The 14984-nt window shown below is 37.9% G+C and overlaps 3 protein-coding genes across 3 annotated transcripts; all 3 read left to right on the forward strand.

Annotated features, from left to right (window-relative positions):
- Nucleotides 1-220: 220 nt before the first annotated feature.
- LOC108895782 (trace amine-associated receptor 1-like) lies at nucleotides 221-1213 on the forward strand. Its single transcript, XM_018694708.2, has one exon. The coding sequence runs from the start codon at nucleotides 221-223 to the stop codon at nucleotides 1211-1213; it is 993 nt and encodes a 330-aa protein (XP_018550224.1).
- Nucleotides 1214-4966: 3753 nt separating this feature from the next.
- LOC108895854 (trace amine-associated receptor 1-like) lies at nucleotides 4967-5959 on the forward strand. Its single transcript, XM_018694709.1, has one exon. It carries the CDS (start codon nucleotides 4967-4969, stop codon nucleotides 5957-5959), a length of 993 nt encoding a protein of 330 aa, XP_018550225.1.
- Nucleotides 5960-13650: 7691 nt separating this feature from the next.
- Nucleotides 13651-14643, forward strand: LOC108895856 (trace amine-associated receptor 1-like). Its single transcript, XM_018694808.1, has one exon. It carries the CDS (start codon nucleotides 13651-13653, stop codon nucleotides 14641-14643), a length of 993 nt encoding a protein of 330 aa, XP_018550324.1.
- The last annotated feature ends 341 nt before the right edge of the window (nucleotides 14644-14984 follow it).

The raw sequence follows: 14984 nt of genomic DNA on the forward strand, positions 1-14984 counted from the left end.
GATAAAAGTCAAGATTATGTACACACATTATCACACAGTAAAGAAGAACTGTCTGGAGCATTTCAAAGGTAGGACATGAACTGAAAATCTTTCTTTTCTTCTAGAGACTTAACATTGTGTACAGAGTCATGTAGGAAAAATATTTAAAATAAACACAGATTTTTGACATTTTTAATATTATCAATCATGAATGTAAACTGATTTACAGGAGCCCAGAAACATGGCATCAGAAGTTACTGACAACCACACTGATGAAATACATCCATGTTATCAAATAGATAAGGTCTCTAACACACTGATATACACCCGCGCTGCAATATGTGTTTTTTTAAACATTTTCCTTGGCTCATTATGTGTACTAACAGTTTGTGGAAACCTTCTTGTAATAATCTCTATCATTTACTTCAAACAGCTCCACACTCCTACAAACTATCTTATTCTCTCTCTGGCTGTGGCTGACCTGCTTGTTGGTGTTCTAGTCTTACCTCTCACCATAGAATTCGGTGTAAGCTCTTGTCTGTATTATAAAACTTTAGTTTGCAAAATACAAAACATCTTTGATGTAACACTGAGCACAGCTTCCATTCTGAATTTATGTTTTATTTCTATTGACAGATATTATGCAGTGTGTCAGCCTCTAACATATAGGACCAAGATAAATGCTGACAGTGCTGTAGTCATGATCCTGGTAACATGGAGTTTTTCTATTCTAATTGGCATTACACTTTACATTGTGGAATTAAAACTTGAAATATGTCAAGAAATGTGTTTGTTGGAGATTTTCCTTCTAAATGCTTTGGCACCTTTTTTTGCATTTTATCTTCCATTGATCATAATGCTCTGTATCTACCTAAAGATTTTCCTTGTTGCACAGAGACAGGCTCGCAGCATCCACAACACAAACTGTCAGAGCACAAAGTCTGGAGCAACTGTCAGTAAGATGGAGAGAAAGGCCACCAAAACTCTGGCTACTGTTCTGGGAGCTTTTCTGATGTGTTGGCTTCCTTACTTCCTCTGTTATACCATTCAGTTTTTCAGTTTTTTGTCCCTGCCAGTGCAACTGTTGGAAGCTCTTATGTGCTTTGCACTGTCCAATTCAATGTTCAATCCATTCATTTATGCCTTATTTTACAGCTGGTTCAGATCAGCTTTCAGAATGATCATATCAGGAAAAATATTTCAGGGTGATTTTTCTAACACAAAACTGTCTTGACTTATTGTTTGGTGTGCTCTAACAGCCTACTGACTTGAAAATATTACCAACACTGGCACCATACACAGCTGTGACAGTGTTGATGTGTTGGATGATATCTGTGTGCAGGTAAAATGGCTGAGATACAAACTCTGGTGCATTGTAAGAAGCTGTTCATGTTTACAGTCATGTAAATGAGAAACACATTTACAGTAGTGGCACTATTTAATAAACTATACTATTTAATAAATTACAGTCAAAATTTCTAACTGCTAGAAATTATTGTTATTATATTAAGCTTAAGTTAAAGTCACAGCAACATTTCTGTACTGTATCATAATGCAGCATATTCTTTATTTGATACTACTTTCCTGTAGTATTGTGCTCTTCCGTCTCTGTCTCCTCTTCTGTCTGTTTCTGCAGGTATTTCTGCCTCTGGAGCTGTAGAGTCTGATCTGTGATGACAAGTCTCCTGCTGCTCCTACAACTCCACTCAACACCTGCAGCTAGAATTAGAAATTACTTACACTGCTGTTAGTTATATTGCTGTGTTAGCAGTTAATACTTTAATTATCACTACTATCATTACTACTGCTGTTTTATTGGCATCACCTTACATTTCTTACATGGAACCCATGTTATGTTCTTCTCCCACTATTCTCTACCCCCTCTCTTCTTAACCCAACCGGTCGAGGCAGATGGCCGCCCACCCTGGGTCCGGTTCTGCTCGAGGTTTCTGCCTCTTAAAAGGAAGTTTTTCCTTGCCACTGTCGCCTAGTGCTTGCTCATGGTGGGATCTGTTGGGTCTCTCTCTGTAAATACCTATTTTAAAGAGTATGGTCTAGACCTGCTCTATATGAAAAGTGCCTTGAGATGACTTTTGCTGTGATATGGCGCTATATGATTAAAACTGAATTGAATTGAATGGTTTAACACTTAACTGAATTTATGTAATTCTTCTGTTGAATGCACCATTCAGCCCAAGATGTCAAGTGTTAAGGCTTCATTAAAATGAAATAGAAAAGTCAACCTGTTGTGTGCATCATTTTACAGACATTTACCTAAATTTCAGCAAACATGTGTACAGTGTGACTTTGCAAGAAAGAATCAGAATTTTAATTAAGTTATTTAAAGTTATTCATACTGTCCATATGGTGTTTGGCCAAGGGAAGGAGAAATAACATAAAACAACCAGGTGGACAAGCAGGTGCTCTAAGAAATAACTAAATAAGAAAAAGAAGACTCCAACTCAGGAGCTCGTCACCTCATCAATGACTGAACAAAGGGGATGCACAAAAACTCTGGATCAACCTCACTAAAAAACAAACACAACTGAAAAACTAGCAAAGCAGGTGTATGACTATAGTCTGGCTCAATTATCCAGCACAAACTAAGAAATAAATCACTAATGTGATTTCAGGCACATAGAAGGACAGGCGAGTGACTCAGCATAAATATATCAGGTGTGCACGCTTTCTATATCCACACACACAACGAGTACCGTCAAACATGTATTTAGTACATGAAGAGGTAAAACCCTGTGACCACCAGCCACCAACCGCGAAATCAAGAGCCACAGATGGAAAGACCTTTGTGAGAGTTTTCACAATGGAACTGGAAGTGATCTTACGCAGAGAGGCACTGGGTAATAGCATACATAATGCTAAGTACTGATTTCTATTCTTAGTTTGGGGCAGGGGTCCTACACAATCCACCGTCAAAGGGCTGCTCTGTTGCAGGCATCAGATGTAACGGGGCTGGAGGTATTTTGTGGTTAGGTATACCAGCAACCGGGCAAGTGTGTAAAGTTAGATCAGCCTTTTGCAGGGCACATAGCTGTTTGTGTATAATGGAGAAGGCTACCTCATCTGGAGATAAGGCATTTGGAGGAGGAGGCTTTAACACTTCCTCCCGCTCAGTAGGTGAGAGAACACTGTCAGTAATGGCAATGTCAGTGTTTGGGTTACACACTTGTAACCAGTCAGACATAGATTAGAATCAGGTTGGAGTAGGCTGGGGTTCTCTGGAGGAGCGTCTAAGACCTCCAGGTTAGGAGTTATGTCACCACCAGCTACTGTATATTGGTTCAAATGTGCTTTGCTGATAAATCCACTCAGTGAACAATGCAATGGACTGTTACAGTCAATGATGAAATACAAAATTAAAGCTCCACTCCACATCACAAAACAGAAAAGAATATATATATATATATATATATATATATATATATATATATATATATATATATATATATATATATATATATATATAAAGTCATCTTTAGAAATTTCTCAATAAGTTAAAAATTCCAGGTTATATTGCTACATTTGATGTAATGTGACTACTATTACTAATTCTAATATCATCTAGTCATTTTTTTATATTAACAAAAACACTAAATGGTGTATGTTAAGTGGAATTCTTCTTTCAGAATTTACACTACTTCACACCTTACTTTTTGAAATACAGTGTGCATATACTGTATTCTCCATGTAAGGACCACATATGTGTGTCCCACATGAATAGATCATCACTTAGTCTATGACTGCTGACCAGTCTTCCTGTTCCTGCTACTGAGAAGCACCCCCACTGTATGATGATGCCCCCACCATGCTTCACCAAACCTCTTCCATTTCACAATTATTGAGGCCTCTGTGCTCCTGGGAAATCTATCCATTAAAAGTTAATCTGCACCCAGCATGTGAAAAGAGTGAAGGGGTTTGGGTAATTTCTGAAGTCAATGTATATTGTTTATGTCAGCATTCTGATTTCTGTTGTATAATCAACATCTGTACCTGTGTTACATGTGTTTTTGTGACCACTTGGAGATGTGCACTTGTGATTTCACCATGGAACAGAAACAAATTCTGACCCAACATTTGTGTCCACTATTATCAATGGTGATGAGAGTTGTGTCTACAGCTACAACCCAGAGGTCATGTTTGCGTTAATGGCCAGTTCTACAGCACTGTTCTGAGATGTCTCAGGGAGGAAATTCAACACAAATGACCTGAACTGTCACGCGCTGCACTGCAGTCGTCACTCTTCACCCACTCTACTTCCTGGATTTGGCCTCCTGTTACTTCTTCCTCTTCCTGAAAATGAATTTCAAGCTTAAGGGTTGCCGTTTGGACACAGTGGAGGAGACCCAGCATGCATTGCAGATGGTGTGTGACATACAAAATGGAACTTTCTAGGGAATGTTCCAAGCATGGCAGGAGGCCTGTGAGAGGTATATCACTGTGCAGGGGAACTACTTTGATGCTGACTGGACTGAAACTAGGATTGTAACAGTGTTAATGTTGCAAACTGTCACTACTATAAGTATTTCTCCTACCAGTGACACTGTATGTGCTAGTATTATTGTCTTAGTGATGACACTATTATTAGTGATTAGAAATTCTTGTAAAATGAAAGGATTCAAAACTTGTTTGTAAAAGATCAAACTCATCTACAGTACAACATGTTGCTCTAGCTCGGATGTCATTAAGATGAAAATTCTGTCATCTGATTGGACAAATAAAGATGGTATTAACTATGTAAATGAGAAAGGAGTTGATAAAAATCAAGATTATGCACAGTCACACAGTAAGGAAGAACTGTCTGGAGCATTTCAAAGGTAGGACATGAACTAAAAATCTTTTTTTTTTTCTTCTAGAGATTTAACATTGTGTACAGAGTCATGTAGGAAAAATATTTAAAATAAACACAGATTTTTGACATTTTTAATATTATCAATCATGAATGTAAACTGATTTACAGGAGCCCAGAAACATGATACCAGAAGTAACTGACAACCACACTGATGAAATACATCCATGTTATCAAATAGATAAGGTCTCTAACACACTGATATACACCCGCGCTGCAATATGTGTTTTTTTAAACATTTTCCTTTGGTCATTATGTGTACTAACAGTTTGTGGAAACCTTCTTGTAATAATCTCTATCATTTACTTCAAACAGCTCCACACTCCTACAAACTATCTTATTCTCTCTCTGGCTGTGGCTGACCTGCTCATGGGTGTTGTAGTCTTTCCTCTCACCATAGAATTCGGTGTAAGCTCTTGTCTGTATTATAAAACTTTATTTTGCAAAGTACGAGACTTCTTTGATGTAATATTGAGCGTAGCTTCCATTTTGAATTTATGTTGTATTTCTATTGACAGATATTATGCAGTGTGTCAGCCTCTGACATATAGAACTGAGATAAATGCTCACAGTGCTGCAGTCATGATCCTGGTAACATGGAGTGTTTCAGTTCTGCTTGCCACTGGCTTTTTAGTTGAAGAATTTAACTATGAAAAATGTGAAGAACAGTGTTTGATGAAGTTTCTCCTTCTAAACACTTTGGCACCACTTTTTGCATTTTACCTTCCATTGATCATAATGCTCTGTATCTACCTAAAGATTTTCCTTGTGGCACAGAGACAGGCTCGCAGCATCCACAACACAAACTGTCAGAGCACAAAGTCTGGAGCAACTGTCAGTAAGATGGAGAGAAAGGCCACCAAAACTCTGGCTACTGTTCTGGGAGTTTTTCTGATGTGTTGGCTTCCTTACTTCCTCTGTTATACCTTTCAGGTTTTGAGTCTTACGCCTTTGCCAATTGCACTGTCTGAAGCTTTTGTCTGCCTTGCGCTGTCCAATTCAATGTTCAATCCCTTTATTTATGCCTTATTTTACAGCTGGTTCAGATCAGCTTTCAGAATGATCATATCAGGAAAAATATTTCAGGGTGATTTTTCTAACACAAAACTGTCTTGACTTGTTTGGTGTGCTCTAACAGCCTACTGACTTGCAAATATTACCAACACTGGCACCACACACAGCTGTGACAGTGTTGATGTGTTGAATTATATCTTTGTGCAGGTAAAGTGTATAAAACAAACAAACAAAAAAACCCCTCAACCTGTTGTGTGCATCATTTTACAGACATTTACCTAAAATTCAGAAAAGATGTGATTTTGCAAGAAAGAGTCTGGATTTTAATCAAGTTTTTTTTTTTTTTTTAAGTTATAAATACTGTCCATATGTACATAAACAGGGTCACAGTAAGTGTTAATGCACCATACTATAGCATCATTTTACAGATAGTTACCCAAATTTCACCAAGAAAGTTCCTGAATTTTTATCAAAAGTTATTTAAAGTTATTCATACTGTCCATATGCTAACAAACAACAAAAAAACTTGTAACATACAAGTGGGTATATGACTATAGTCTGGCCCAATTATCCAGCACAAACTAAGAAATAAATCACTAATGTGATTTCAGGCACATAGAAGGACAGGAGAGTGACTCGGCATAAATATATCAGGTGTGCACGCTTTCTATACCCACACACAGAATGAGTACTGTCAAAGTTTTATTCAGTACAGGAAGAGGTAAAAGCCAGTGGCTGCCAGCTGCCAGCCACCAACTGCGAAATCAAGAGCCACAGTGACGAGCCGCTCACATCAAATCACAGCTGCCATGACTGATGGCTTGACAGCATTTTTATACCAATGATAAAACAGCAGGGACTGCCCAGAGTGCTGCACAGGCAGGGGCACTGGTCCAATCCAGTCTGGAGGTTGTCCTGTGTAGGAGCAGCAGAGGGTGGATAACACCAGTCCTAGACAGGGGCCTGCACAGCACACTTTGCATATGGTCAAAATAAACTGACAGCTGGTTGGCCACAGAGAGTGTGATTAACAAAGACATCTCAAAATACAAAATTATTATTTTGATGAGTTAACGTAACAGTTATACACTAAATTTATTTACCCAGAGTCACATTTGCACTCTGCGCAATGCATTGGCAAAGATGTTCAGAGGTGCTTTTTTGTGCTGAATTTCTAAGTTATAATCTTGCACCAACAGGGCCCACTGTATAAAGCACTGGTTGTGGTTGTACATGTGGGAGATAAACACGAGTGGGTTATGACCAGTTAAGACTATGACCTGCAAAGAACTGGACCCCAGGTACACCTCAATCAGAACAACAGAGTCAGTGCCTCAGTTCAAAAAGCTTTTAAAAACCCACTTATACAAATGAGAATTTTACAACATTTAATATTGTCTTTTCCATTTTCATTGTTGTTATTTCCTTTTCTTTGACCTTTCCTCTAATGTTGCTCTATTATCTAATTATTGTACATATTGTCTTTTCTGAAAGGTGCTATACAAATAAAGTTTATTATTATTATTATTACTAACTGGCCTGCTAGAGTGAAGGTAGGTATGAGCAGTCATAGACTATGTGATGATCTATTCATGTGAGACACACATATTTAATCAAAACTTATTTAAAGTTATACATACTGTCCAGGTATAACTACAGTACCTGCGCAAAAGTTTTAGGCACAAAAGTAAAGTGAGGATGCTGTCAAAAAAAGCAAACAGAAAAAAACCTAAATCAGATCAGTATTTCCTATTTCCTATTATACCCCTCCTCCCTTTGCCTTTAAAACAGCTCCAGTTCTCCTAAGTACACCTGTACTCAGGTAGTTTATACAGCATCTTGTAGAAGTTGTCTCAGTTCCTCTGTGGATTCAGCCTGTCTCAGTGTCTGCTGTCTCTTCATGTGATCTCACACTAACTCTGTGATGTTGAGATCAGGGCTCTGTGGGGGTCAGACCATCTACTGCAGGACTCCTTGTTCTTCTTGTCTCTGAGGACAGTTCTTCATGATGCTGATTGTGTGCTTGGACTCAATGTCCTGCTTCAGATTTAATCTGTAACTGATCAGACACTTCTGATGGTACTGATAGGGGATACGAGTAAAAAACATCTGAAGTGCCTAAAACTTTTGCACCAGTGCTGTACATGGGTTCAGGGCTCTTGGTCAGTGTAAGTATTAATACACCATAGTACTCAAGTCCATTAAAAGCAGTGGGGGAGAAGTCATTATTATTATTATAAAACAATTTCATGCAGGTAGACTCATGAAAAAGCAGATATTGCTTCAAATTTGCTCTGATGATAAACACTACATATCCGGACATGTAGCAAAGACAATATTAATATTTTTATATCCTACAGCTTACTAGAGAAAGTAGTTGATAAAACTCAAGATTACGCCACAGTCGCACAGTGAAGAAGAACTTGTAATTGTATATTGTGTAAATAATTTATTAGTTTGCTGGATTCGACTGCCTGTTATTTCCTCCTCTTCCCTAAAATGAAATTCAAGCTTAAGGGTTGCCATTTTGACACAGTGGAAGAGATCCTGTGCCATTGCAGATGGTGCATGACTTAGAGAATTGTTACATGCCAGGCCAGAGTATTTGTGAAGCTAGTTAGGCCTATTTGTTTGGATATGGTTTTTAGAGGTATCTTTGGATCTTTGGAGTATGCCAGCAGGCCCGTTAGCCCTCAGGGAAAGATGCAGCTAGTTTCTCTGTCTGGCGTCTGGTTGCTACCAGGGGCCCTACACAGAACCCTTCTCCCCCTGTCCCTGACTTGAGGCAACATATGAGCTCTGAGGTCAAGGTAATGTGGGAAGGGGGGTGGGATGGAGCTGGGCCCTCCTATTGTCACTCTATCCCTGGCCTAAAGTGGACAACACCAAGAATAGTATAATATTAATAAATTAAACTCACTGACAACCACACTGATGAATACATCCATGTTATGAAATAGATAAGGTCTCTAACACACTGATATACACCTGCGCTGCAATATGTGTTTTTTAAAAACAGTTTCCTAGTTTCATTATCTGTTGTAACAGTTTGTGGAAACCTTCTTGTAATAATCTCCATCATTTACTTCAAACAGCTCCTCCCTGTTTATCTTTATTTCTTTCTTTGTTGCTGTCAAAGCAGGCCTAGACAGTCTGGGTATAATGAATGGATTCAAATGTCCAAAAATGATTTAAAAGGTTCATTTCTTTCACAACACAGCATGTTGCTCTGACTCTGATGTCATCAAGTCCAGCATATGATTGGACGATTAAAGATGGTATCAACCATGGTAATGAGAAAGGAGTGATAAAAATCAAGATTATGCACAGTCACACAGTAAAGAAGAACTGTCTGGAGCATTTCAAAGGTAGGACATCTTTTTTTATCTTCTAGAGACTTAACATTGTGTATACAATCATATAGGGAAAAATACTTAAAATGAAAAAACAGATCTATTACATTTTATTATTATTAATCATGAATGTAAACTGATTTGCAGGAGCCAGAAACATGGCACCAGAAGTCACTGACAATCGTACTAATCAAATACATCCATGTTATGAAATAGATAAAGGTCTCTAACACACTGATACACACCCACTCTGCAATATGTGTTTTTTTAAACATTTTCCTTGGCTCATTATGTGTTGTAATTGTTTGTGGAACCTTCTTGTAATAATCTCCATCACTTACTTCAAACAGCTCCACACTCCTACAAACTATCTTATTCTCTCTCTGGCTGTGGCTGACCTGCTTGTTGGTGTTCTAGTCTTACCTATCAGCATGGAATTCACTGTAAGTTCTTGTCTGTATTATGAACCTTTATTTGCAAAATGCATGTCTACTTTGATGTAACACTGAGCACAGCTTCCATTTTGAATTTATGTTGTATTTCTATTGACAGATATTATGGCAGTGTGTCAGCCTCTGACATATAGAACTGAGATAAATGCTCACAGTGCTGCAGTCATGATCCTGGTAACATGGAGTGTTTCAGTTCTGCTTGCCACTGGCTTTTTAGTTGCAGAATTAAACCATGAAAAATGTGGAGAAATGTGTTTTATCGAGGTTCAACTTGCCAAATATTTTGGGACTATTTTCTCATTTTACCTTCCAATGATCATATGCTCTGTATCTACCTAAAGATTTCCTTGTGGCACAGAGTCAGGCTCGCAGCATCCACAACACAAACTGTCAGAGCACAAAGTCTGGCAGGCAACTGTCAGTAAGATGGAGAGAAAGGCCACCAAAACTCTGGCTACTGTTATGGGAGTTTTTCTGATGTGTTGGTCTCCTTTCTTCCTCTGTTATACCTTTCAGCTTTTGAATCATGTGTCAGTGCCAGTTGCAGTGTTTGAAATTCTTATTTGCCTTGCAATGTTGAATTCAATTCTCAATCCCTTTATTTATGCCTTATTTTACAGCTGGTTCAGATCAGCTATTCAGAATGATCATATCAGGAAAATATTTCAGGGTGATTTTTCTAACACAAAACTGTCCTGACTTATTGTTTGGTGTGCTCTAACAGCCTACTGACTTGCAAAATATTACCAACACTGGCACCACACACAGCTGTGACAGTGTTGATGTGTTGGATGATATCTGTGTGCAGGTAAAGTGGCTGAGATACAAACTCTGGTGCATTATAGGGAGCTGTTCATGTTTACAGTCATGTAAATGAGAAACACTACTAGTGGCACTATTGTGTAAATAAGATATGAATGATGTGAAATACTGTTTCATAAATTACGATCAAAATTTCTAACTGCTAGAACTTATTGTTATTATATTACACTGAAGTTAAAGTCACAGCAACATTTCTGTACTGTATCACAATGCAGCATATTCTCTGTTTGCTTGTTTTAACACTTTACTGAATTTATGAAATTCTTCTGTTGAATGCACCATTCAGCTCAAGATGTCAAGTGTTAAGGCTTCATTAAAATGAAATAGAAAAGTCAACCTGTTGTGTGCATCATTTTACAGACATTTACCTAAATTTCAGCAACGTGTACAGTGTGACTTTGCAAGAAAGAATCTGAATTTTAATCAAGTTATTTAAAGTTACACATACTGTCCATATGTACATAAACAGGGTCACAGTAAGTGTTAATGCACCATACTATAGCATCATTTTACAGATAGTTACCTAAAGTTCACCAAGAAAGTTTCAGATTTTTTATCAAAAGTTATTTAAAGTTATTCATACTGTCCATATGGTGTTTGGCCAAGGGAAGGAGAAATAACATAAAACAACCAGGTGGACAAGCAGGTGCTCTAAGAAATAACTAAATAAGAAAAAGAAGACTCCAACTCAGGAGCTCGTCACCTCATCAGTGACTGAACAAAGGGGATGCACAAAAACTCTGGATCAACCTCACTAAAAAACAAACAAACTGAAAAACTAGCAAAGCAGGTGTATGACTATAGTCTGGCTCAATTATCCAGCACAAACTAAGAAATAAATCACTAATGTGATTTCAGGCACATAGAAGGACAAGTGAGTGACTCAGCATAAATATATCAGGTGTGCACGCTTTCTATACCCACACACACACGAGTACCGTCAAACATGTATTTAGTACATGAAGAGATAAAAACCTGTGACCACCAGCCACCAACCGCGAAATCAAGAGCCACAGATGGAAAGACCTTTGTGAGAGTTTTCACAATGGAACTGGAAGTGATCTTACGCAGAGAGGCACTGGGTAATAGCATACATAATGCTAAGTACTGATTTCTATCTTAGTTTGGGGCAGGGGTCCTACACAATCCACCGTCAAAGGGCTGCTCTGTTGCAGGCATCAGATGTAACGGGGCTGGAGGTATTTTGTGGTTAGGTATACCAGCAACCGGGCAAGTGTGTAAAGTTAGATCAGCCTTTTGCAGGGCACATAGCTGTTTGTGTATAATGGAGAAGGCTACCTCATCTGGAGATAAGGCATTTGGAGGAGGAGGCTTTAACACTTCCTCCCACTCAGTAGGTGAGAGAACACTGTCAGTAATTGCAATGTCAGTGTTTGGGTTACACACTTGTAACCAGTCAGACATAGATTAGAATCAGGTTGGAGTAGGCTGGGGTTCTCTGGAGGAACGTCTAAGACCTCCAGGTTAGGAGTTATGTCACCACCAGCTACTGTATATTGGTTCAAATGTGCTTTGCTGATAAATCCACTCAGTGAACAATGCAATGGACTGTTACAGTCAATGATGAAATACAAAATTAAAGCTCCACTCCACATCACAAAACAGAAAGAAGAAAAGAAAAAAGCTATATTACGGTATAAAGTCATCTTTAGAAATTTCTCAATAAGTTAAAAATTCCAGGTTATATTGCTACATTTGATGTAATGTGACTACTATTACTAATTCTAATATCATCTAGTCAATTTTTTATATTAACAAAAACACTAAATGGTGTATGTTAAGTGGAATTCTTCTTTCAGAATTTACACTACTTCACACCTTACTTTTTGAAATACAGTGTGCATATACTGTATTCTCCATGTAAGGACCACATATGTGTGTCCCACATGAATAGATCATCACTTAGTCTATGACTGCTGACCAGTCTTCCTGTTCCTGCTACTGAGAAGCACCCCCACTGTATGATGATGCCCCCACCATGCTTCACCAAACCTCTTCCATTTCACAATTATTGAGGCCTCTGTGCTCCTGGGAAATCTATCCATTAAAAGTTAATCTGCACCCAGCATGTGAAAAGAGTGAAGGGGTTTGGGTAATTTCTGAAGTCAATGTATATTGTTTATGTCAGCATTCTGATTTCTGTTGTGTAATCAACATCTGTACCTGTGTTACATGTGTTTTTGTGACCACTTGGAGATGTGCACTTGTGATTTCACCATGGAACAGAAACAAATTCTGACCCAACATTTGTGTCCACTATTATCAATGGTGATGAGAGTTGTGTCTACAGCTACAACCCAGAGGTCATGTTTGCGTTAATGGCCAGTTCTACAGCACTGTTCTGAGATGTCTCAGGGAGGAAATTCAACACAAATGACCTGAACTGTCACGTGCTGCACTGCAGTCGTCACTCTTCACCCACTCTACTTGCTGGATTTGGCCTCCTGTTACTTCTTCCTCTTCCTGAAAATGAATTTCAAGCTTAAGGGTTGCCGTTTGGACACAGTGGAGGAGACCCAGCATGCATTGCAGATGGTGTGTGACATACAAAATGGAACTTTCTAGGGAATGTTCCAAGCATGGCAGGAGGCCTGTGAGAGGTATATCACTGTGCAGGGGAACTACTTTGATGCTTACTGGACTGAAACTAGGATTGTAACAGTGTTAATGTTGCAAACTGTCACTACTACAAGTATTTCTCCTACCAGTGACACTGTATGTGCTAGTATTATTGTCTTAGTGATGACACTATTATTAGTGATTAGTAATTCTTGTAAAATGAAAGGATTCAAAACTTGTTTGTAAAAGATCAAACTCATCTACAGTACAACATGTTGCTCTAGCTCGGATGTCATTAAGATGAAAATTCTGTCATCTGATTGGACAAATAAAGATGGTATTAACTATGTAAATGAGAAAGGAGTTGATAAAAGTCAAGATTATGTACACACATTATCACACAGTAAAGAAGAACTGTCTGGAGCATTTCAAAGGTAGGACATGAACTGAAAATCTTTCTTTTCTTCTAGAGACTTAACATTGTGTACAGAGTCATGTAGGAAAAATATTTAAAATAAACACAGATTTTTGACATTTTTAATATTATCAATCATGAATGTAAACTGATTTACAGGAGCCCAGAAACATGGCATCAGAAGTTACTGACAACCACACTGATGAAATACATCCATGTTATCAAATAGATAAGGTCTCTAACACACTGATATACACCCGTGCTGCAATATGTGTTTTTTTAAACATTTTCCTTGGCTCATTATGTGTACTAACAGTTTGTGGAAACCTTCTTGTAATAATCTCTATCATTTACTTCAAACAGCTCCACACTCCTACAAACTATCTTATTCTCTCTCTGGCTGTGGCTGACCTGCTTGTTGGTGTTCTAGTCTTACCTCTCACCATAGAATTCGGTGTAATCTCTTGTCTGTATTATACCACTTTATTTTGCAAAATACAAAACATCTTTGATGTAACACTGAGCACAGCTTCCATTCTGAATTTATGTTTTATTTCTATTGACAGATATTATGCAGTGTGTCAGCCTCTAACATATAGGACCAAGATAAATGCTGACAGTGCTGTAGTCATGATCCTGGTAACATGGAGTTTTTCTATTCTAATTGGCATTACACTTTACATTGTGGAATTAAAACTTGAAATATGTCAAGAAATGTGTTTGTTGGAGATTTTCCTTCTAAATGCTTTGGCACCTTTTTTTGCATTTTACCTTCCATTGATCATAATGCTCTGTATCTACCTAAAGATTTTCCTTGTGGCACAGAGACAGGCTCGCAGCATCCACAACACAAACTGTCAGAGCACAAAGTCTGGAGCAACTGTCAGTAAGATGGAGAGAAAGGCCACCAAAACTCTGGCTACTGTTCTGGGAGCTTTTCTGATGTGTTGGCTTCCTTACTTCCTCTGTTATACCATTCAGTTTTTCAGTTTTTTGTCCCTGCCAGTGCAACTGTTGGAAGCTCTTATCTGCTTTGCGCTGTCCAATTCAATGTTCAATCCATTCATTTATGCCTTATTTTACAGCTGGTTCAGATCAGCTTTCAGAATGATCATATCAGGAAAAATATTTCAGGGTGATTTTTCTAACACAAAACTGTCTTGACTTATTGTTCGGTGTGCTCTAACAGCCTACTGACTTGCAAATATTACCAACACTGGCACCATAAATATATAAATAAGATAAATCCACTCAAAATAATCAACATTGACAAAATACAAAATTAAAGTCCATATCTTCATCACAAAATAGAAAAAAGAAAAGATAGAAAAAATATATAATGCTATATTTAGATAAGAAGTGATCATTAAAATCCCAGGTTATCTTGCTACTAGATTGCAACTACTATTACTAATTAACTATTACTACTTCTAATATTAAGTCAAGGTTTTGTATAAACAAAAGAAACACAAAATATATAAAGTTAACTTCTTTCAGAATTTACA

Source organism: Lates calcarifer, linkage group LG7_1 (genome assembly GCF_001640805.2).
Source record: "Lates calcarifer isolate ASB-BC8 linkage group LG7_1, TLL_Latcal_v3, whole genome shotgun sequence".
In the NCBI taxonomy this organism is placed as follows: Eukaryota; Metazoa; Chordata; class Actinopteri; family Centropomidae; genus Lates; species Lates calcarifer.

Excerpts from the sequence above, each read along its gene's own strand:
- LOC108895782 (XM_018694708.2), top strand. The coding sequence starts at position 221 with ATGGCATCAGAAGTTACTGACAACCACACTGATGAAATACATCCATGT.
- LOC108895854 (XM_018694709.1), top strand. The coding sequence starts at position 4,967 with ATGATACCAGAAGTAACTGACAACCACACTGATGAAATACATCCATGT.
- LOC108895856 (XM_018694808.1), top strand. The coding sequence starts at position 13,651 with ATGGCATCAGAAGTTACTGACAACCACACTGATGAAATACATCCATGT.